The sequence below is a fragment of the Humulus lupulus genome, chromosome 3 (assembly GCF_963169125.1).
Source record: "Humulus lupulus chromosome 3, drHumLupu1.1, whole genome shotgun sequence".
NCBI lineage: Eukaryota > Viridiplantae > Streptophyta > Magnoliopsida > Rosales > Cannabaceae > Humulus > Humulus lupulus.
The window spans coordinates 196,169,295-196,194,909 of record NC_084795.1 but is presented as its reverse complement, the minus strand read 5'-3'; the positions used below and the strand labels follow the sequence as shown (position 1 = coordinate 196,194,909).

General features: G+C 38.2%; 1 protein-coding gene across 1 annotated transcript; it reads right to left on the bottom strand.

Moving 5' to 3' along the window:
- Positions 1–9,277: 9,277 nt before the first annotated feature.
- Positions 9,278–19,591, bottom strand: LOC133825297 (calcium-dependent protein kinase 1-like). Its single transcript, XM_062258259.1, has 8 exons — positions 19,444–19,591; positions 16,080–16,148; positions 15,840–15,983; positions 15,442–15,594; positions 15,057–15,172; positions 14,763–14,930; positions 10,583–10,628; positions 9,278–9,341 (listed from the first exon to the last, which is right to left on the bottom strand). The coding sequence occupies exons 1-7, from the start codon at positions 19,589–19,591 to the stop codon at positions 10,590–10,592; spliced, it is 837 nt and encodes a 278-aa protein (XP_062114243.1). The 3' UTR covers positions 9,278–9,341; positions 10,583–10,589.
- Positions 19,592–25,615: the final 6,024 nt, after the last annotated feature.

Sequence of the window (25,615 nt, the reverse complement as noted above, 5' to 3'; positions counted from 1 at the left end):
TGGGTTATATGCCCCACAAGTAATCAGAAAGTGAACTTTCTTGGTTACTTTGGACCAACGCTACCATCTAAACTAACACGCAGATGAAACCATATAAAGATATAAAAAATACACAATGACTGTTATTTCTCAAATTAAATGGCTTTTATAATTGAGCCTTACATAGAGAGGTGGTACAATCATTGATAATACTTTTTTAGGTGCATAGTGTTCTAGGTTCGTGGAATTGTTTCTCTATTAAGGCGGGCCAATTTGAAGGTTTTCTCTTGTGTGACTTCCACTATTTGATAGGGCCCTTCCCAGCTCGCACCCAAGGCACCATCTTTGGGGTCCTTGCCCACTAAAAATACCCTTCGGAGTACCAGGTCGCCTAAAGCAGAGGTACGCTTCTTGACCTTTGAATTAAAATAATGAGTTATTTTTTGCTGATAATGCACGAGCCGTAGCTGCAAATCTTCTCGTTTTTCATCAATTAGGTCAAGGGACACACTGAGCAATTCGTCATTCCGCTCCTGGCTGAAGGTCTGGAGCCTATGCGTGGTTATCTTTGTTTCGACGGGAAGGATGGCCTCACTCCCAAAAGTCAGGGAGAACGGTGTGTGCCCCGTAGAATTTCGGTGAGAGGTCTGGTATGCCCACAGTACCTGCGGGAGCTGCTTGGGCCAGACTCCCTTGGCCTCGTCTAACCTCTTCTTAAGGATGAATTTGAGAGTTTTATTTACGGCGTCGACCTGCCCGTTGGCCTGTGGGTGGCCATCGAAGAGAAACTTTTAATTATGTCGTGCCTTTCACAAAATTCGGTGAAGAGATCACTATCGAACTGGGTTCCATTGTCTGACACAATCTTTCTTGGCAGTCCGAACCAGCAAACAATATTCTTGACCACGAAGTCAAGGACTCTTTTTGAGGGGATTGTTGCCAGGGGCTTCGCTTCTGCCCATTTCCTAAAATAATCAATGGCCACCACTACATAGTGAACTCCTCCTTTCCCCGTGGGTAGGGCTCTAGTTAAATTGATTCCCCACATCACGAATGGTCATGGGGATGAAATCATTTTCAGCTCGGTTGGTGGAGCTCGAGCGACTGTGGCAAATTGCTGGCACTTGTCACACTTTTGGACATAAGAGATGGAGTCCTTTGATAACGTGGGCCAAAAATACCCCTGCCTTAATATCTTTAAGGACAGGTTTTGCCCCCCAGCATGATCCCCACAGAAGCCTTCATGCACCTCCTGCAAAATAGCTTTGGCTTCCTCTGGCAGAACACACCACAGAAGAGGCAAGGAATGGCCACGTCGGTACAACATCCCATCTATGATTGTGTACCTTAGAGCTTGATAGAGCATTCTCCTCGCGTCTTTTCGCTCATCAAGAAATTTCCTTGTTGTAAGATACTCTATTATGGGAGTCATCCAGGTCGGCCTGATATCGATCATCTCGACCTCCATCGCACTCTCTGCCACCCTTGGACTTTCTAAGAATTCCACTGGTACTATGCTCAAAGTCTCGGCTTCTTTGGAGTTAGCGAGTCTAGCCAAAGCGCAAACATTAGCGTTCTGCTCGCGAGGGATCTGCTCGACTAGGCCATATTCAAACCCGGACAACTCCTTCTTTACCTTGGCCAGGTAAGCCGCCATCTTGGTCCCCCGTGCTTGATATTCCCTAGACACTTGGTTTACCACGAGCTGGGAATCGCTGTAGCATTGGACGGTCCTGGCCTTCAACTCCTTCGCCACTCTAAGCCTGGCCAATAAGGCTTCGTACTTGGCTTCGTTGTTGGACGCTACAAACCTGAACCGCAGCACGGAGTGGAAACGATGCCCTTCTGGAGATATCAAGATGATCCCAGCTTTGGACCCGTTCTCGCTAGATGAACTGTCCACGAAGATTCTCCATAATGCCTGCACTGTTCTCTCAAGGGCTCCTCTGAGAATCCAGTGCATTCAGCCATGAAATCATCTAGGGCTTGGATTTTGATCACAGTTCGGGGTACGTATAGTATCTCAAACTGGCTGAGTTCGACTGCCCATTTCAATAGATGCCCCGATGCCTCAAGTTTCTATAGCACTTGCCTTAAAAGATGATCGGTCATGACGTGGATTGAATGGGATTTGAAATAAAACCTAAGCTTCCTGGAGGTCGTAATGAGGCAGAACGCCATCTTTTCCATTAGTGGATACCGAGATTCAGCTCCGAGGAGTCTTTTGCTTATATAATATACTAGTTTTTGAACTCGGTCTTCCTCTCGGACCAGCACGGCACTGGCCGCATTTTCCGTCATAGCTAAATAAAGAAAAAGGGGCTCTCCTGCCGTTGGTTTAGACAATATTTGCGGCTAAGCCAAGTGTGTCTTTAGAATGAGGAAAGCCTGCTCACACTCCTTAGTCCACTCAAACTTTTTGTTTCCCTGGAGCATGTTATAGAATGGCAAACACTTGTCAGTCAACTTAGAAATAAGCCAATTAAGGGCTGCCACTTTTCCTGTTAGACTCTGTGGACATCTTTATGCGACTTGGGCGAAGGCATTTCTAGCAGGGATATGATTTTGTCAGGGTTCGCCTCTATTCCTCTAGTGTTGACTATGTACCCCTGAAATTTTCCCGACGTCACTCCGAAAGTACACTTCAGGGGGGTTTAGCCTCATACTATACTTCCTCAGGATCCCAAAACATTCCTTCAGGTCAGAAACATGGTTATCGGCAGCTTTTGACTTGACCAGCATGTCATCAACATACACTTCCATGTTTTTCCCGATCTGATCAGCGAACATTCTGTTGACCAATCTCTGGTAGGTCGCCCCAGCGCTCTTCAGCCCGAAGGGCATGACCTTATAACAGTAAATGTTGGTCAGACACGACAAGAAAAAACAATATTCATAACACTTAAAAACTGCTAACCGGGAGTATTGAAAACGCTAACATAGCCCCTGTTATTAAAAGTCCTGTCTTTTCTATAACAATATTCGAATGTTATGTTTGATGTTATCTTAAACTATTCAATAACACATTTTTAGTTGCTATAATATTCAAATAATAACATTTAGTTAGAGTATTTGATTATAAATTTGAAGTTTAATCTTATACTTCTTGCATAACACTTTTCAACTGTTACATTTGATTATTTTGATAACATTTTTAGTTTGTTATATTATATAAATCATAACGATTTGTTACACTTATAATATGTTTTTAAATCATAACATATAGTAATAAAATTTTAAACTTTATTTTGATAAGTATACTTATATGGTTTTTTTTTTAATTAAAAGATTTTCATTATTGTATTTTCATAAAAAAAATCAAAATTAATCATAAAATGTAATTCTCAATAGATTGATAAACCATAAGTATTACATTAAATAATAACTAATTCAAACCATGAATGTGTCTACTTCATGAGATCTTAGTTCTCACTTAAGTTTGAAAGCATAACATAATAAAGTTTTATAATCTTGAACAATTTTTACTTCAAAACTGAAAAATAGAAACATTACAAGATACACAAAAGTAAACCATTCGTGAAACTTGCTCCATCCTTCAATTCATCATCCTTTGTGCACTTGTCTTTGTTGTGAGTCCATTTGCTTAGCTACAAAAAAATTTAAATAATTAATGCTTCAACTTAAAGTTATAGTAAACTAAAAGAGTACATAAAAAAAAGTTAATTACCTAATTATAACTTTATCAGCTGGCCAAGCAATTATACTACCTATAACATCTTCTATAGTAGACATAACTGTTGAAGGCCTCCACAGAAATGCATCATTCTTTCTCACAAGATCTATCCCCACTTTCATAGCACTAGGCCCAAGAGGAACATGATGAACCTCATCCTTTGGGTCACTTGAAATAAAATAACCTTCTACAACAATTTCTCCAGATCCAATCCAATCTAATATTTTGCATTTGGAGCCAAATGTGTGGTTCTTGACACTAACAATATATCAATAAAACAAATTCAGCAGTAGTAAATGATTTTATATTGAATATTATATGTTTTAGATTTTATCAGTTTCATATAATTAGTATCATAATTACTTGAGTGGAATGAACATAAGAATTTGATTGAACATTGGCATTTCATTTCTCCTCACTCTGAGTAGATGTATTCTATTTACAAGTAAGATAGAAAGACATGAATTCAACATCAAAATTAAAAAAATACAAAACTAAAGACTAACCAAAAAATTAAACATGAATCTTAGTTATTATTGCAATTCAGCCACATGAAAATATAGTTTTAGCATCAAAATACTTGATTTTTCATTAAAGAAACAATGAGTTGCTCCATGTGTTGCATTTTGTCTTTCAAATTTTTACATTGACCTTCTATCATCATCAGATGGTCATCTCTTTCTGACACAATTTGCAACTTTGACCGAGTAACTCCTCTTCCTAAAGCTCTCATGTATGTATTTTTTTAAGGACCAAGGACTTTTGTGAGGATGTCTTCATTAACACTTGTAGTTGAAGACATAGCAGGATCTTTCTTATATTCTTCAACCAAATCCTTCAAAAATAAATAGTATCAATAAATGTATTCAAACAAATAGAGTCTTAAACCTAGTATGCTCTTGGTCTGTGAGGTTCATAGCGATCTGGTTATATCTTGAGTAGGCATCCATGAAGGACATGAGCTAGTGCCCCATGGTGGCATCCACCAATTGGTCAATCCTTGGCAAGGGGAAACAATCCTTGGGACAGGCTTTGTTCAAATAAGAGAATTCGAATAAGGTCTGCCATTTCCCATTTGGTTTTGGGACTAGGACAGGATTGGCAACTCAAATCGGGTATTTAGCCTCGCGAATAAAACCTCATTTTAAAAGTCGAGCTACTTCTTCTTCTAGGGCCTCAGCACAGGTTGTACCCAGGCGCCTCTGTTTTTGGGATTTTGCAGGCATGCTTTTGTCCAAATTAAGCATATGCATGATGACACTCGAGCTAATCCTTACCATGTCTCCATGGGACCAAGCAAAAGCATCTAGATTTTCTTGTAAAAATTCTACTAGCTCCTCCTTTCTATCAGCGTCAAGATTTTTCCCGAGCTTAACCACCCTCGAAGCATCTTTGGGATCGATGTTTACTTCTTTGAGTTCTTCAATAGCCTGGAGCTCAGACCTATCTTTGCCTATTTGGGGATCAATATCCTCCCTCAGGGTGGTTCCCCTGCAACTGACTTGTTGAGGTTCTTCCATCCCGGGATCAGCTCTGACTTCATGGGATTCCTCGCCTTTATCCTGCACGACCATTTTTTGCTGCCTGGGTTGTGATTTTCTCTTCATGGAAATGATATAGCATTCCCTGGCAGTGAGATGATCGTCTCGGACAGTACATATTCTCGTAGTCGAGGGGAAATTGATCACAAGGTGGCAGGCAGAAGTTATGGCTTTAAATGCCATCAGCGTGGGCCTACCCAATATTGAATTGTATGCGGTCGGAAAATCGATGACCAAAAACTCGAGTAGCTTGGAAACAGTTTGTGGTCCCTCACCCAAGGTTATCACCAACTCGATCGTCCCGATAGCTGCCGATCCCTCGCCAAAAAATCCATACAACATTATGGAGGTTGCCTTCTGCTCGGTCACAGAGAATCCCATTTTCTCCAGTGTGGACTTGAATAGCAGGTTCACAGAACTCTCGTTATCAACCAGTGTTCGCCTAACTCTCTGATTGGCGAGCTGGAGAGTTATGACCAGAGGGTCGTTATGCAAGAACTGGACATGGCTAGCGTCTTCTTTAGTAAAACTGATTGGTTTCTTCTCCCATCATTGTTGTTTAGACAAACGCTGCTCAGGGACGAACTCAACTCCATTGTGAGACCTCAGAGCATTGACATACCTCTTCTGGGCATTTTTCTCATTCCTGCTAGATGAGGGCCTCCGGAGATGGTTGCTATCTCTCCCCCTGTTATCGGAGGAGGGGTATCCTGATTCGCCTGAGCTCCAATATGATCCGCGGGGGTTTCTGGAGCTGATTAAATGTTTCGCCTAGCAAGCTGATCAGGGGTGACTCGATTCCGGGCGTATTGAGCCAGAGGCCCGGCCCTGATGAGAGTCTCGATATCATCCTTCAAATGCATTCAATCATCGGTGTTGTGACCAATGTCATTGTGGAATCGACAAAATTTTGAAGGGTCTCTCTTCGCCCTTTGACTTTTTAGGGGCTCCGGCTTCTTCCATGGGAGGCGGGAATAATTTGCCAAGAAGATGCGCTCTCTGGTATCCATGAGGTCGGCGTAAGTCGCGTAGATTGGTTTGAACTTCTCCATGAGCTTATTTTTCTTTGAACCATTCTGGCCGCCCTCGCCACTTCCCTTCCTCTTGCTACCTCCCCCTTGGTTATTATAGGTAACGGTTTGAGCCGTAGCTGCAACGTCCGTTATCGCTCCAACGGGCTGGGTAGGGACTTGGCTGGTTCCTGTGATTGAAGCTCGCGCCTCTTCTAGGTTGATCCATCTTTGAGCTCTGTTCAAGAACTCATCCACAGTGTTGACGCCCTTTATTTGGATCTCTTTCCACAGGTCATCTCCAACAAGGATTCCTGTTCTCATCGCCATAAGCCTAGAGCTTTCATCTGGGTCTCTAGCTCGCGCAGCAATGTTGGCGAACCTACTCAACTAAGCTTTCAGAGGCTCTCCGGGCTGCTGCTTTACGTTTGAAAGGGAGTCTACCTTTATTTGAGCTGCTTGGGAAGTCTGGAATGCCCTCTTAAAGTCAGCGGAGAAGCTTTTCCACGAGCTGATAGAATTCTTTTTGTATTGCTTGAACCATTGCCTAGCCGGTTCGACCAGAGTTGAGGGGAATACCAAGCACCTTAACTCAGGTTCGATGTTATGGGCCATCATCAGGGTATTGAACATCCCCAAATGGTAGGACGGATCTCCATCTCCGTCGAATTTTGATAAATGGGGCATCCTAAAACCCAGTGGGTATGGTGTTGCCGCGATGTTGGGGGCAAAGAGCTCGAGCTCGTCCCCTGAATCATATTTGTCTTTCTCCTTTTCTGATAGGAGTCTTTTCATCAGTTCCTCCATCTGGGCCAACCTTTCGAGGGTTGGGTCCTTGGTTCCCTGGGACTGTTCAACAACTCTCGTTCGACCGTACGCGTTTGGCGGGTTATTGTCCCTCCATGTTCGAGCTTGGTTTGGTGGGACATTCCCGTTATCACGCACTTCGGAAGGACTTCCCTCGTGGTGAGTGCCACTGACTCCATCGCGAACTGGATTGGTTCTTTGTGAGTTTAGGCGATCTCACAGATCGATATGTGGATCAACTCGAGGGCTCTGACCTGAACTCAGCTGATTCCTCAAATCTGCGCTGGTCCTATTAATTCGACGACCCTCTATCCAATAACTTCCATTAAAGAAGCTCAGAGCTTGTGGCCAAGGATGAGGATCTGGGGTATTCCTGCGTGCTCGTGGGACATGAGCAGGTGCAGCGGGGGGAGGATTCCTCCTGCTGTTTCCGTAGGTAGGAACATCTCGAGCCAAATGAGGTGGGGACGGATGCCTTATTGGTGGGGCGATTCTCATCCCATCAGGTTGGACCAAGTTAGCTTGTGGTCGCTCTGCTCCACCATTTTTGGTTCCCTCTGCCTGACGATCTGATCACAGTACAGGGAAGTCAGTTGGGACATGCCGTCTTTCCTAGTTCATCCTTGACCGTCTGTGTGGGTTGCCATGGGAAATTGACGGTGGCGTTGAACTCGAAGTTGAGGTTTTGACTGATCGTTTGACTCGTTGATGATCCCTGGCACTACAAGAAAAAAATGTTTTTAATAACACCAAAAATGTGTTATCAAAACATACCATAACACTTTTTGATGTGTTAAGACCGACTATGTTATCGTAGGTCAGGGTACTTTACATAACACTTTATCATTGTTATACAGATGTGTTATTATACTGTCAATGATAACACACTTTCTGCGTTATCTTAATAAATAGATAAGTGTTTAATTATATTATTTATAGTCGATTATATAGCACATTTCAATACTTATAAATTTGTGTTATACTACACTTTAGTATAACACATTTTTTGTGTTATACTACACTTTAGTATAACACATTTTTTGTGTTATACTACACTTTAGCATAACACATTATTTGTGTTATATAATGAAGTTTGCATAACAAAATTCTTTACATAAAAAGTGTTATTGTAATAGATATTATAACACAATTTTCGTATTATTTTAATATTTAGATAAGTTTAAATTCTCATTATATATTCATTTATATAACACTGATTTATTCTATTATATTTTAATTTTTTTTATATAATTAAAATTATCTTTCTAATATATACTAGCATCATCAAATGATCTTGATTTTCAAATAACAAAAAGTAAAAACATTCAACATTGTATTAACAATCCACAAATTAGTTTAAAACATTCAACACTGTCATCAACAACAAAATATTCTTTAAGTATTCAAGTAGTCTAAAATATTCAACATATGGAAAAGTTACTACTTGCAGCACAAAATATTCTCCCCTGACAGTGCATATATGCCCTAAGCTCCTAGTATTTGCCAAATTAAAAAACAACAGTTGCAATGACTGTATAGTTGCAGGGAGAGGGTCCAGTGCATATATGCAAAAGCTCCGGGTCCAGTGCATATATGCCTAAGCTCCTAGTATTTGGAGGTGCTGGGTATCCTGGTTCATAATTCTGCATATATAATATTGTTATTATTAGAAACTTTCATATTAGAAATTTAAAATATTCCAAGAATAATGTGTAAGCACTAAAAAAAGTCATGGGAAAATCAGCCCCAAAACAAGCATTTCATTTCCCCTAAAAAAAGTAATTCTTGTAAACTGAAAAAAAGAGTAATTCTTGTAATACTTTTTATTTCATTTCCCTCTTTTTCAATACTGATTTTTTACTTTACTAGTTATTATAATACTTTTTCAATAAAGTTATACTCTTGTGTTGTAGAAAGAGTGATTTGTTGTATATATACATTTATTAGTTGTATAATTGATTAGTTTCTATTCAAAATCTGAGAAATAAGAAGAAAATTTAACTAAAAGAATGTAATCCCATGCACACTGGATGCATATATAGGACAGGTACAATCCTATAAATATACATTAATAGCCTAATATGCCACAATCGATAAAAAGATAAAGCCTATAAAGTGGACATGCTAGTAACTTCTACTTGCATTATTATGTCAAACATGTCAATACTTGAAAAGAAAAGAAACTTGTTATTTTATCAAAATACATTTTCTACACTTATAAAATAAAATTACCTATAGAACAAAAGCTGATGAAGACAGAGAAAGACCAGCACCAATCACAATAACCTCATCAACACTTCTTATATTGACCTGCCATGGTACATTCTAGTCAGAGTTCCATAGAAGATTTGGAAAAAAAAGGGTAGTTTACATGTTACCATATGGACAAGTGTAAATGAATGAAAAAGCAAAGTTCCAAGATTTTATGATTATGGTGTCTCAAAAGCAGTCCCTCATTGTCTACTCAAGTGATTGTGGTGAGAAAACTAAACCAGAACCAATACACAAACACTTTGCAAACATACCAGCGAGCAACAGATGAATAAGCTAGCAAACACCAGGTAAAAACCAGCAGAAAAATAAGAAAGTCACACTTGGAATTATATTGGTTCAAACCACAATGTGTCACTCTACGTCTAGTTCATTAGCTCAAGCAAATCCATTATAGATGATAAAGTTTACAGCCAAATATAGAGTTACAGCAGACAATGGTCAGTGTGAATAAGAGATATTTTCTCATGAAAAAGGAAAAAAAGGTATGAATCAGAAACAAAATTTTAGTTTGTCCCCAGAATGTTGCGTAAGCAAACTAGAAGGATAGTTTAGACATAACCATATAACATTCTTCAGTTACATAAATGCAGATAGGAGGAGAACACAATATCTTAATGCTAACATGATAAGGATCTGCAAGATAATTTCTAAATAGGAAAATATCTGAATACACAAGTTTCATCCTTGAGTAAATAAGAAAATATATATAGAATGTTTTGTAAATTTCAATGACCAAGAACAACTTCTCTACCAGTAAGGTATAAAGGAATTTTGACATTTGAAAAAAACGAAAATGCTCTCATTGATACTCAGACATCTCAGTCTAAACATATATGTGTATTTTTATACCACTCCCAAGTTCAAAAGTAAGAAATAGTTTACTTTTTCCATGTGAAATATATATGTTTTGAACAGTAAAATACAATCAGAATTCAGAGAAGCATCAAAATATGAGCAATGCAGAAGAAAGAGCACATAGTCCAACCATGGAAAATAGAAATCAGAAGTACTTGGCAAAAATGGCCTGAATGGCCAAGTAAAGTTATATCTCAACTTTTTTCTAGAGATTGTCTAGTCAGAAGCTATCTCCTTTAACATCTATTTTTTTAAGAAGAAAAACCTCAGAGCCATAGATAGTATTCCAAACCATGAAATTGTCTTAGGAAATGGTACAATAATCAAAGGACTCTTTAACAATATACCCAAGTAGAACCTGATACTCGCTTCTCTACTTATGCTTGACATAAAATACTCAGCAGAAATTTTAAGCAACTTACTGATTGTTCAACATGGATCCAATTCATCTGCCATTGATCCCATTTTCTGCATGAAGAAGTAAGCAATCCAATTCATGAATCAAGCTTTTGAAACTCATGAAACAACTTCAGTTACTAGTTCAGATCACATCAAACAAATTAGTTTCAAACACTACTATAAATAAGTAAGCAATCCAATTCACCAACATGCATTACAGTAGTCATTATAGCTTAATCCACTTACAAAAAATCTGAAGAAACACAAAAAGAGAAAGATATAAAGAGAAAGAACAAAGAATTTATTAATAAAAAGAAAGATAACACCTACCAATAATAAAAGCATCACAAAGCGAACACAAAATAAGGCTAGATAAAAAAATAACATTTATACACTGCTTTGCAAAAGACAAGAGAAACATATAGGCAAGCATAAGACCCTATAATAATTAATGCCATCATAATAAAACAAATCAACACACTGTTCGAATAACCTTGAAAAAAAGGAAGTTTCAAAACACTATCCTATGTTATTAAGAATACATACACAGGTAGACCAATTTCTCAAGAAGACCACACAGGTAGACCAATTTCTCAAGCTTTTAAGAACCTGTATATAGAGTTTTATCATAAGATAAATAAGAGGAGCTTTTGTGCAATGAATGAAGAGATATAAAGCTAGCTATATGACACCCAACAGAGATAAAGCAAGCAATTATTAGCAAATCACAGCTCACAAGAGACAAAGACTCGAAAACTTAAACTAATAGATCATAAATCTATATATGGTAAACTATCACAAAAGCTTTTAGTTTTTATCTTCAATCTGTACTGTGAAACACTATCTCAAAAAATCATTTCAGAAGAAAAATAAAAATAATTTAGCTAGCACTGTTACCAAAAGTAAACTGAAAATGATGGTGAACCTCATTTGCACAATACAAAAATATCAACATTCAAGGCATTAAAGTATAGCAGAGGACAAAAAGAATGGAGAACTTACCCTTCCAATAGAGTAGACTATGAGACATAGTTGACCAAAGGCTTTAGAGATGACTAGAGACACTTAAGATGACCAGAAGAGAAGCAAGTAGGGGCAGATCTTCAATGGTGAAATAGAGATTTTCTTTTCCTAAAATGTTGATATAGGGAAAATGTAAAAAAGAAAAAACCCTTACAGTTACCAAAAATACAAAATAATGAAGAAAAAAACAAGAAAATGCATACCAAAACAGTGATAACGATACCAAAACAAGAAAAAAAACAAGAACAACCAGTCTTTAAAATATTGACCTCTGATGTGTAGAACTATATTAAACTTGGCAAATCAAACTAAAGGCTTCACCTCAAGGAACCATTAGAGCCAGTATCAAGAATATTTGTATTTAAAGCCACATCAAATAAATTTGCCTTAACAGCTGCTGCAGAAACGTATCAAGGGCAACTGACCAAAAAAAAAAAAAACAATGTAAAAGTCATCATAATCAGAAGCAAGGCTTCGGGCAAGCAAACAATTTAAGTATATGCCAAGAGGCCCACAAAACATTTTAACACCGTGAAATTCTGGGGTTTGTAGCATTCAAGCACTTAAATGCCTTATTGAAACAATTGCATCAGTAAATCTTCTCATAAGAAACGTGCTGGTGGAAAAGTATAATGATATCTTTATACACAAATTTTTTTAGTCAAAAGCAAATGACATAACTATGATGGCTAGAATGGAATTGCATATTAGGCAAACATATATTAGCAAAACTAGCTCAAAAGAATAACAGTAACACAGTAAGAATAATCAAATGTAATAATGCACAAGAATCTGAGATTACACCATAATTCTTTATTAAGCATCAACAATCTGAGATTACACCCTATACACAGTTGACAAGAACTAGCACACTCAAATTATAACAATTCACACATAATAGATGTCCTGAAGAAACTCTCTCACAAAGCTAGTTCTCTCTTTCTTAAAGTCTAATCTCTAAAAAATATTGTATTATAGAATGAGGTATATGCCATTCTCTTTGGTTTTCCTTTGTTAAGATTTTTAGAGAACTTTTCATCCTCTGAAAAAAAATTATCAGTGTAATTTACTATTAACACAGTTTGAAGAATAGTCTATCAAAAAACTTGATCTTGAACAAATATCCATAAAACAAATATTATCACGCAAAAGTTCTAAATTACAAGTGCCAAATGTACAGCCACACATATTCTTTATCAACAATATTAACCACTTGTCAATTGAAAACATGCCAACAATTAATCTCATATTCTAGTTGTTGTATTATAAACCCCTGCAAAAACAGATTACAAACACATAGAAAAATGGCTAACAATATCGAAGACAAAGTCAGCTGACAGAAATTTAATCAAACACACCAGAAATGCCCAACTTTTCTTTGTTCGGACTTAAGCAAATCAGGTTAGTCCTACAGCCAAGGCAACATAGGTCCTTAGTCAAATTCACTATCAAACATGAGATTACACACTTAAGGCACACAAATAATTAATATTCATCATATATGCGCATATGGCACAAATAATTAATATTCATTATATATATTCTTACTGTTAGCACTACAATGCCAGTCACAACGCCTATCCTAATATCTAGCATTTACTTACTGTTAGAGGAATAGTTCATTAGCTGAGGGTGGATTTATGCCCTTATCAATATGGCTCACCTGAATAGCACAGATCAGATGCATATTAAATTATTATTAGGCTTATTATTAAGACACTAAATAGTAAACAGATTAGATGCATACCTCTATGCTAACCCCATTACATCCCTACATGAGAAATCCTCCACCAAACTCAAAACACAACCCAAAAATAGAAAAACTAAAGAGAAGAAAGGGAAATTCCCGATACTAGCTGAAGCAAAGATGAAGGGAGAAATAAAGCATTGATTATTTTCCTTTTCTCATACGAAATTAAAATTTATTATTAAATGTATTTAAATCACGATAAAAATGAATGAATATTACACATGCGGTGAAGTTTCTATTTGAGAGAAGAGCTTATCTATACAGTTCCTATCTGAACATAATTCAAAGAATGAATCTCAAAGAACTGCAAAAAGTTGAGCTAGTACATATATAAATCTCACAATAAACATTAAACACGATCAACTGTTATCCAACTCAATCAAAATTCACACTAACCACATAATTTTGGAAAACTACAAACCACATTTCTCAAAGCTGAGTAACACATTAGAGGATAGAAAACTCACTCGGATATGAAAAATCAGAAAGTTCATTCAGAAAAATCACATTTAGAAAGTTCATTCAATAGAAAAATTAGAACAACAATTTAAATGCAGATAATTCTCTCACCGAAAACTCTTTAAGAATGAAAGAACATTCTCTTTAAAAATAAAGGAGTCAGAAAATTTCAACAGAAGAGAAAGTGCCCAGCACATGTAGTCTCTTAGAATTTTTCACAATTCAATCATGCGCCATTAAATTTAAAAGAGTTAATCCAAAAACAGAATCAGGTCTTGCTTTAAAATCTTTCCACAAGTTTTATGGAAAAGTAAAATAAAATGAAAGGCTTTCCAAAATAGAATCAGGTCTTGCATATGAACGTACCATACAACTCTACACCAAAGGCTTTTCATATTATGCATACACCAAAGGATTTTCATATTATGCATACACCAAAGGAACTAAAAAGGCAACCCATAGTCCATACTAGTGTATATCCAATCTTAAAAATCTATGCCATTATATACTAGCATATCGATCCAAACTACAGGGAAAATTTTTTTAGTCCTAGATTTAAATCTTTTCATTTTTGATCCTAAATTTTTTAAAAGTGTTCCCAATAGTCCTTATTAACATTAATTGTAAAATATAAAATGACGCTTTTAAAAGGCTTAGAGATCAATACTAAATATTAAGTTCTGTATGAAATTACAGCTGTGCCCTTAAATTAAATCTAACAACATGTGTGTTCAGGGGCTAAAGTGGAAAGGTTTTAAAGACAAAAATAATATATTCTGACGTTTAGGGTACCAAAAGGAGAGCTTCTCAATAGTTTAGGTGTTTAGAATCATCTTTTAATATATACTTAGCTCTGGGAGAAGCACATTTTTTTCAGCCTCTTCATTTGGAATCTTAATAAAAAGAACAAGGATATCCCATTTATAATAGTTTAGGTGCATAGAATCATCTTTAAACATATATGAACTTACTTCTTGCATTAAATCATAAATTTCAGATTCCTTAAGATTAGCTCCAAATCTTTTCAAACCAGCCTTAAGTTCTTCAAAAGTGATTTGACCACTACTGTCAGTGTCTATCATTTTGAACATTTCTTTTAGGCCAGCAATTTCTTCTTCAGATAAGCTCTCTGCAATTACCTGCCAAAAAAAGGGGAAAGAAATGAGTTGAATAATTACAAGTCATCTATTAATTTAATTTAGGTATATGACTATCAATTATTTGGCTTCAAACCATTCACTTATTTAATACATAAAGTGACTTACTCTAATAGACATTTTCTTGAGCTTGTTCATTGCAGAGAATTGCTTCAATCGACTTAATATTGCAGAATCGAGAGGCTTGTCAGGAGCCACACCACCAACTTGAACCCAGGGATGGCCTACGAGACATATAAACAAAAGGTCATCAGTGCAAACAGAATGTTGTGCCTAAGAACACCTTGATATAGAATTATACATAAGCAAAAAATTATGACAATTGTTGAACAAAAATGATGAGAATAATTATTTATAAAGCAGCTGAAATGAATAACAGATGCTTTTCCAAAAAGCTTTGCTCAACAATAATTGCAACCCTTTAATTTCAGTAGCAACATAGGTGAAACACAAAAATTGTAATTATGAAAGCAAACCAGTGACAGAAACTCACACAAAACATCATGTGCAGATATCCGCCTTTTGGGATCTTGAATAAGCATTTTCCTTACTAAATCTTTGGCACCTTCAGAAATACTAGGCCATGGGTCTGTTGAAAAGTCTAGGTCACCATGTAATACTTCTTCAAATATCCCTTGCTCGCTCTCTATTGAAACCAAGGGGAAAGAAAAAAGGTCACAAAATACACATACAGAGACACAAATAGAAACACAGATACTAAATACAACAATGACTAATAAGAAGCATCTTTAAAAATCCTACCAGCCCAAAATGGAGACACTCCACTTAACAGAATGTAAAGAATCACAAAATACACATACAGAGACACAAATAGAAACACAGATACTAAATACAACAATGACTAACAAGAAGCATCTTTAAAAATCCTACCCGCCCAAAATGGAGGCACTCCACTTAACAGAATGTAAAGAATCACTCCAGCACTCCAAACATCTGCTTCTGGACCATACCGCTTGCGTAAGACTTCTGGTGCAACGTAATATGGGCTACCAACCACATCACTAAATCTCTCTACTGCAAATGGGAATTGAAAAATAAAAATAGATTTTTTATTAGCTTCTCATACAAATTATGGATCAGATCTAGTTGTATGTTGTGTTAAATAAGCACAACAATGCATCATATAGCCGGAGAATAGCTTTCCATTAACAGTTGCAGTCATTAAATAACCCTTGCAAGCTGCATACAGAACAAGGAAAAAAGAAAGTGTTATTAAGGCCTTTTTAATAATGTTATGTTATGAAGACATAAAAGTAACAGAGTTTTCTGGACATTACAAGTGGGAATCCCCTTGCAAAGAGCCCAAGACCCACAACAGAAACCAGTAGCACGATTATAATAGGACTAAATAAGCTATTTATGAAGAAATTTTTGCTCTTTTGGCTAGACTATATGCGGATATTTTTCTTTTCATAATGTAAAAATTTTATTGTCTTATTCTTTGTGGCATTTCTAATTTCTAATTCATGTTGATTGCAACTTATAGTTTAGTCCCTTCACTTATCTTTTTTATTCTCTCTTTTCAATTTGAATATGATTCAAACCACTTGTAAAAAAAATTGACTGAAATTAATTGTATATTTATATAAATAAACTTGCTTTCCAAATCAAGAAAGTGAAAATTATTGTTGCTTTGTGTCTTTTCTATTCATTACTTTGGCCAAGTCCTGCAAAAAAATTCACTCATAATGAACAGTTGAGATAATTATCCTATGTAACCCCATCACTACATAAAGAAAAATAAATCTTGAATTGAAGAGATAAACCAAGAAATTTTCTAAGAAAAGGAAATTTATTAGCTATTGGGATCTGACAATGAGGTTTAGTTTTAGTCAACTTTCTCAAAGTAGTAGAGACAGAAATGCATACACAGCACATACACACATACTTTCATTGTATGGATGAAAATTTATTGAACCAATTCTCTTTTGAATTTATATCTCTCTCTTTATTTCTTATGTTTTTATTCTCTTTCCAATATCTATTATCTTTTCTCTCTTTTATTCTTTTTCTATTTTTCTTGCTAATTTCTATTTGCACCAATAACTTTATTCTTAACAAAGTATCTCTGTTTAGTTTAGAATAGTTACCCCCCTCTTCTCTAGTTGATGCAGAGCACATGAATATATTTGAAAACAAAAAAATATTTTTGTTTTCCTTTACAGGTGTATTATTTGTTCCATTGAATCAAGAGTCATGCTACTGAACAAAAAAAAAGTACCTATTCTAATTATGATAATAATTACCATTATTTTCAATAATTTTGGGGTTGTAATTCAGAAGAAAGAAATTAGCACATGAAAGTATGGCTTAATAAAAAATTGACTACATTTTAGGTATCCTGTTCCTGAATCTGTCACTATCTTATGGACATGCTCTGTCTAATGACATGCCTCTTCCCTAAAATTGTTGTCCCTCAAAAATCCAAAATCCATGTTTCGAACAAGGTCAAATGAAACTAGGACAATATTTGTTATATCTCTCTATTGAAGTTGTCTGAGATGTCATGACAAACTCTTCTTCCTGTTCCTAAAAGTTTAACCATGCCTAAAATTATGTTAGAGTAGACAACCTCAACATCCTTCGCTCATACATTATAGGGATAATGTTAGGCAGTCAACTTAGTTAGTCTACGATTTCATCAATTTGTCCTTGTGGTACATTCTCTAACAAGTATTTGGTCTCGAGTTTCTATCAATGTGCGGTCTGTAAGATTTTGAACTCATCTTCACTAACATAAGAGGGCCTTATTCGTAATTCTAGTACCGAGATCTACAAACAAAATCCTCTTAAGTAAAAGGAGGCGAGTTCAAACCATAGGGATATCACCTTGCTAGAAATCCAAGGCCAAAGATTGTGTGGGAAAAGTCCAGCATGCAGAACTATTTCTCATGAAACCTTAGGGTACTGCATTTTCATTTTCTGTAATATTACTTCTAAGAAATATCATTCCCATCAAACAACAAATCATAAGTTTGGATAGTTTTTTGCTATGTCAATTAATAATCTTTATGTTATTATGAAGTAACATTTTTTTTCTTTATTTATCAAAACTAAAAAACCAAATACACAAGACTGAGTTTCATCTGGATGTTGACTTTATCACTACATTACATCATTCATTCTATTTCACACATAGAACTATGACATAACTAATCTTATTCAAAATAAATTTAACACATCGTCTAATTAACCACAAAGCCTAAGACTGATGAGCAAAATACCCTCTCCAATTCCAATAAAACCAAACAGTGTATCACTAGGCAGAAAGTTTATCCAAGTAATCTACCTCCAACTCGGCAACTTTCGACTCCATGCGAATGCCTGAACCAGTCAATCTCATTTCACAAAAATGAGAAACAAAGCAATGCATTACCCAAACTGCAAAGAGAAATCTAAAAAATAAAATGCAAGAGATTTTTAATATCTAGGGGAAACACAAACCAATTCGAGAGTCAATTTTGGGGCTTTCGGAAATCAAAAAAGAAAACAAAACTACATACCAATAATAGTAGCTCAATCATGAAAGAGAAAAACCCTCTTAAAATCGATTACTCTTTGGGTTCTTTCAAGCCTCTGAATAAATGGAGAAACGAGAAAGAAGAAGAGAGAGAAGAAAGGGAGCTAGAGAGAGAGCAAGGGAAAGCATTTGGTGATGGTGACGAGAACATTACATGATTTCAAACCAAAGCCTCCAGGGAAGATCGTGCCTCCTAGCCTCATAAGGGACTGATCGATTCTAATGGTGGGTATTGCGTAAATGGAAGATTCGATGCAGGGAGAGGCACAAATGGGTGCGAAGAAGAAAATGGGGGAGTTATAGGCGGGCTAGGAAATGGGAGAGTCAAAGAAGCCGATGAGGCGAAGCCGCAGAGATTGAGCTGAAGAGAAGTTGCCTCTTTGCCGCCGCCGACAAACTAGAACTCCTATATCACCTTCGAATGTGGTGTAGCCCTTCTCATTTTTCTTTGAATGAAATGGGATTTGTCTTTCGTGAAGGGGAGTGAGAGACCGAGAGAGATAGGTCTCTGAGAAAGATGAAGTATGTAGAGAAAATGAAATAAAATGATAAATAAATATTTTATATACTTGGCGGAAAAATAAATGAAAAAGTAAACATATATGGCGCCTAAAATTTTAGTGAGCCCGCCTTATAATTTTAACACATGTAGCATAATACTTTTTCATTACTGTTATAATTTAATGTTGTAGTAGTCCTAGTTTGTTGTAGTGTGGGAAAGCCACCGAACAGGGTTTCTTGGTGATTGTGCGATATGGGCATAGAACTTGGAGTTGAGGTTCTAGCCGATCGACTTGGCTTGGGTTGACTATCCTGACGGGACTTACGAGTCCCGCCTTGCCTCTTTCTGACGTTAACGTCGGTTACAAGAGGGGGTAGCCAAGCCAAGACTTCCTTAATTTTCTTGTTTGCTTTGGCTAGATGGCTCCTCAACTACATGTTCTCCAACTCTACCATAGTCAAGTAATCCGGGTTCGGATTCGACGGTAGAGGCGCTGAACTTCCAGTGTCGTTGTGGCCCATCGGTTCTGAATCTCTGGGTTTTGTTCGTTGAAAACAACGATATAGTGAGCCTCCTACCCACCATGCTGATTCGTTTCATTACCGTGCCTTGAACGAGTGACCACCATGATGAACTTTGTCTTGAATCTTTTTCAATGGAACTAATTTGCAGCTCTCAATGAAAGCACCAAACTATTGACGCCATTTTTCGCCAACAGTGTATTACGTAATTAGCTAGAGAAAACTAGTGCTTAAGGATAAACCGCGATACGAATAACAATTCTTAAGGAAGCTTAGAATGAGATTGTTAGAACACTCGTTCCTTTTTACGTGGTTCAGAGGCTAAAATCCCCCTAGTCCACGAGTCAATATTATTATTGTATCTCTCTCTATATTTTGACAGATTATTTGTATTACACAGAGAAAACCCAACCCCTTTTCTATCCAAGGTCGTGGTATTTATAGAAGAACCATCCCAGGATAGGTGTAGGGGTCATCACATGAATACCCATCCTATTTGTGACCTGTCTTGCACAAATGGTGAATATTACAATATATATTAAGGTATGGTCTAATCATTAGGTAAAATTGATCATGGGTCGTCTAGCATAATCGGACATGTGATGTTTGATCATGCACGTTTACGTCACGTGTCTGAGAATTCAGGGATAATGGACATGTAGTGTCTGACCACGCACGTTTAAGAATAACGTATCTAGGTTTATAAAGACTCCTAGATATGGCAGATTGTCAGAGTACCGCGACCTGAACATAACGTCAGCTTGCGCCCAGGAGGCTGTGCTTTATATCCATCTCCAGCTTGTGCCTTAATGCTTTGTATTCCTCAGCTCATGTTATCACCTGGGGAATCTCACTGCCTTCGCAGAGGAGATGTCAACTTGTAGATCCTTTAGTACAGTTCTTAGCTTGCCAGCTGTACTCGATCTGCATAAAAGACCCGGGCTGAATATCACGGCATACAAATTTCATTCAAAATTCATCATGGTGGTCACCCGATCAATGCAAGACTATGAAATGGAGCTACCTGTCGACCAAGAGGCGCATCATACAGTCGTTCCCACTGAAAAGTGCCCAGACATTCAACAATGCCCTGGAAAGCAATAGGTGGGCCAAGACGATACTGGGAGTTCAGCGTCACGCCCACCAAATCCTAATCCAGGATATCTAACAACCATCAAGATGGAGAATGCCCAATTAAGGAGCCATCTCTTTCGGGCTAAACAGCGGATTGAGGAGGTCTTGGCTCGGTTACCCCCTCTTGAACCTGACGTCAATGTTGGAAAGAGGAAATGTGGGTTCCATAGGTCCCACAAGAATAACCGACCTAATCACAGTTGTTCTGTCAAAAACACAACTCCGAGCTCTGTACCTTCAGAGAAAAATCAGTGGAGTGCTCAGCTTGCTAAACATCACAGGTACCATCATCCGCATGTTAGTCAATCTGTTAGAACTACGACCCCCAGCTCCGTGCCTTCCGAAAAGATTCCAAGGAATGTTCACAACAACCCAACAGGGTGAGTTAGGACAAATTCATGAAGACAAAATGCCCCCAGGGAATCCATCTTTACTACGACCAGAACCACAGGCACAAAGGACTCGGGAGATTGAGGTAGAAGTGAGACGGGCTAATTTAATATAACCTGATGGGACGAGGATAGCCTCCCCGATAAGACACCTGCCATCATCAGTTAAACATCTAACAACACCGTGCCCACATAGAGACGCTCTAGTTCGTGGGAATAGCAGGGGAAATCCTCCCTCGTCAGTGGACATCTACGTCCCACAACATTGCACTAATAATCTAGGTCCTTGTTCTCAGCCGCGGGTTGTAAGTTTCGCTAATGGAAGTTATTGGACGGGGAGCCAGGATGGAGGCAGGTCTGAAAGTGACTTGAGGAATCATTTGAGTTTTGCACAAAGTCCTCGTTCCGATCCACATCCTAACCTGTGTGACCATCTGAATTCACAAAGGAGGTATCCAGCTCGCAATGATGATATGAGTTATATTCAGCATGGGGGAGGTTCGTCTCTCGTGCATGAAAATGGGAATATCCAACCAAACCAAGCTCGAACTTGGAGGGGGAAAACCCATCTAACGTGTACAATAGGATGGGGGCTAGTAAATAGCCCCCAACTAACCTAGAGACCAAAGATCCAACCCTCGAGCGACTGTCCTTGATGGAGGAGTAGATGAAAATACTTTTATCTTGAAAAGGACTTGATGATTATGATTCTAATGAGGAGCTCGAGCCTTTCGCCCCAAACATTACAGCAGCTCCATATCCTGTTGGATTCAGGATGTCGACCATGTCTGCATAAGATGGAAACTCGGATCCATCCAATCGTCTTGGGACATTTTATATGCTAATGATGGCCCACAATGTCTGGTTTAACCTAAGATGTATTTTGTTCCTAGCAACTCTGACGTGTCCAGCCAGACAGTGGTTCAAAAAATACAAAAGACATTCAATCACCTCGTCGAAAAGTTGCCTTACGAGTTTATGAGAGCATTTCAAGCTTCAAAGGAAACTCGTGTAGAGGCCGACTCATTGGCCAACATAAAACAACAACCTGGTGAGTGCTTGAAGGCATATCTGAGCAGGTTCACCAATGTTGTAGCACGGGCTATAGATGTTGATGATGGCTCCAAGGTCATGGCAATGAGGATGGAAATCTTGGTAGGAGGTGATTTATGGAAGGAGGTCCAACAAAAAGGAGTTAAAAGTGTAGATGAGTTCTTGGCCCGGACTCTGAATGGATAAATTTGGAGGAGGTGCGATTTGTTGTCGTAGGAACTACCCAGGTCCCTATTTAGCCCATTGGAGTGGTGACAGATGTTGCAGCTACAACTCAACCTGTTATCCAGAATAACCAAGTGGGAAAAAATAAAAGGAAAGGAAATGGTGAGGGCGATCAGAGCGACACAAAGAAGAACAAGCTTGGGGATAAATTCAAGCCCATCTATGCCACCTACACTAACATGATAGATACACGAGAATATATTTTCCTTACGAACTCTAATTGCCTTCCGTGGAAGAAACTAGAGAATTGAGGCACCAGAGGGCGAAGAAAGACCCCTCTAAGTTTTGTCGATATCACAATGACATCGGCCATAACACTATTGATTGCCGACAATTGAAGGACGAGATTAAAACTCTCATTCGGGCTAGATCGTTAGCCCAGTATGCCCGAAACTGAGTCACTCTCAATTAATCAACCGGGAAGAATTCTTATCCACCTCTGGAAATCTTGGATGGTCAACCCAGAGTTTAGACAGATCAGAAAAACCAAGTTGACCCTCCTCCAATAGGAGGAGGAGATATAACCACTATTACTGAAGGACCCCATTTGGCTGACACAAGCAATGAAGCCTAAAAGAGATATATACAGGAGCTGAAAACCCATAATAACACTGAATTTATTATGGAGCAATGGTTATAAAAATAGCAGTGGTTGGAAAAGCAACCAATTATTTTCACGGAAGAGAATGCCAGCCACGTTCAGTTGCCACATAATGACCCATAGGTTGTAACCGTTCAACTTGCCAATAAAAGGGTACGTAGGATATTGATTTATAATGGGAGCTCAGTAAATGTGCTACCAAGGTCCACCCTTAAAAAGATGGGATTAATAGTAATCGATCTTAAGGAGACCTCAATGACACTGTATGGATTCTTAGGAGAAGGAACAGCAGCCACAGGGACAATCAGACTAGTAGTTACGTTAGGAGATGATATGCGAGCTGTTTCTAAAATACTCGAGTTCGTCGTAATCGATTATCTGGCTGCATATAACACAATTTTGGGACGACCCGCGTTGATGGTTTTTTAGGCCATCACCTTGATCCGACACCTATCGATGAAGCTTCCCTCAACTTCAGGTATATGTACCATGAGAGGAGACCAGCTCGCTGCTAGAGAATGCTAAAGCATTGCCATTAAGGGAAATTAAAAACCCGGGCAACAGCAATGGTCATGGTCGAGGGAGCAAAGGAGCCCGGGTAATGGAAGTTACCCATGGGGTAGAAGAACCTCAAGAAGGAGATAATGAGGTCGCCCAACAAGATGACATTGATCCGCAATTAGGGGAGGATAGTTCTGAGCTTCAAGTTGTAGAGGAGCTCGAGGAAATCAGTATCGACCCAGAGGCACCTTCAATAGTTGTAAAAGTTAGGAAGAATGTTGGGGTTGAAAGGAAGAAGAAGCTGGTCAAATTCTTGAGAAGGAACCTGGACGTCTTTGCCTGGTCGTACAAAGAGACGGTGGTAATCAGTCCGAGTGTAATAATGCATACTTTGAATTTGGACAGGAATGTGCCTGCAAAGTCCCAAAAACGAATGCTCTTAGGGGAGAGAACGATAAGAAGCTTTAGAAGAAGAAGTAGCTCTCCTACTTAAATGCATATTTATCAGGGAGGAAAAATATCTGACCTGGGTTGCTAACCCCCGTTGTGGTCCCAAAACAAAATGGGAAGTGGAGAACTTGCATTGACTTCTTCGATCTCAACAAGGCCTGTGAAGACATTTTTACTTGTTCGAAAAAGGTGATCCAATGTTATAGTGATTCCCAGCTCATGGTTAATCAAATATTGGGGGAGTATCAAGCTTGCAGTATCAAGATGGTGACTTACTTAGCTAAGGTTAAGGGCGAGTTGTCTGAATTCAATTTTAGCTTCGTTGAACAAGTACCTCATGAACATAATTCAATGTAGATGCTTTAGCCTGACTTGCCACAACCAAAGAGGCAGACACATTGAACGTAGTTCCGGTGGTGTTCTTGGAAAAACTGAGCTTAATAGTTGAATCAGTTGAGGTTGGAATGATTGACATAAAACCAACCTGGATGGCCCCTATAGTGGAGTATCTCACAATTGGTAAGTTACTAGGTGATTGAAAGGACGCATGAAAATTGCTATATCAAGCTCTGCATTATGTTATGGTTGAAGGGACTCTATATCAATGAGAGCATTCGCTATCTTTTCTGCGGTGTGTTCTGCCTGAGGAAGCATATACCATCTTGCAAGATATACATGAAGGCTTCTGCGGAGACCATGTTGGGGGGCAAAACTTGGCTCTAAAGATATTTAGACAAGGCTATTTTTGGTCTACGCTGAAAATGGATCCAACCTTATACGTTCATAAATGCGACAAGTGTTAGCATTTCGTCGCCATTGCTCGGGCAGCACCCCTTGAGCTAACAATGATTTCATCCCCTTGGCCATTTGCAGTGTGGGGAATCGACTTGATTAGTTCTTTACCAAAAAGAAAATGAGGAGTTCCTTAAGCAGTTATTTCCATCGATTACTTCAAAAAGTGGGTCGAGGCCGAGCCTCTGGCGACGATAACCTCGAAGAGAGTCCTAGATTTTGTTGTAAGGAACATCATATGTCGTTTTGGGCTCCCAATGAAGGTTGTGTCTGACAATGGAACTCAGTTCCGTAACGATCTTTTCACAAATTTTTGTGAGAAGTACGACATAGCTAAGAGTTTCTTGTTAGTAGTGTACCCGCAGGCTAATGGGTAGGTCGAGGCTATAAACAAAACCCTAAAGGTGAACTTAAAGAAACAATTAGATGAAGCTAAGGGATTATGGACTGAACAACTCCCATAGGTACTTTGGGCCTATAGAACCTCACATCGTACCTCCATAGGACACACTCCCTTCTCTCTGGCTTTTGGAAGTAAGGCGATGCTCCCGATTGAGGCACTGGTGACGACCCAGAGACTGAAAGCCTTTGATCAAAACCATGGGCTACTCTGTGCATCCCTGGATCTGATAGAAGAAAAATGAGAAGAGTCACAATTGTAGCTTGCCCAATATCAACAGAGAATCACTCGCTACTTCAACTCGAAGGTAAAAGGATGTAGACTTGGACTCGTTGATTTAGTGCGTCAAAGGATGTTTTTGGCAAATAAAGATCCCAAGGATGGTGTATTAGGTTCAAACTGGGAAGGGCCATACCAGATCGTAGAGATCTTACGTGAAAGGACCTTTAAGCAAGTTAGGTTAAATGGAGAAATAGTTCCACGGACTTGGAACGCCCTACACCTTAAAAAATACTATCAGTAATAGTCGACAGTTAATTTTCTTAATGTTTTTGGTAT

Coding starts and splice junctions, on each gene's coding strand:
- LOC133825297 (XM_062258259.1), bottom strand. CDS start 19,591: ATGAAACGAATCAGCATGGTGGGTAGGAGGCTCACTATATCGTTGTTT. Junction 14,931..15,056: donor TCAAGAAAATGTCTATTAGA/GTAAGTCACTTT, acceptor TTTTTTTGGCAG/GTAATTGCAGAGAGCTTATC. Junction 10,629..14,762: donor TTTATGATTTAATGCAAGAA/GTAAGTTCATAT, acceptor TTCTTCATGCAG/AAAATGGGATCAATGGCAGA.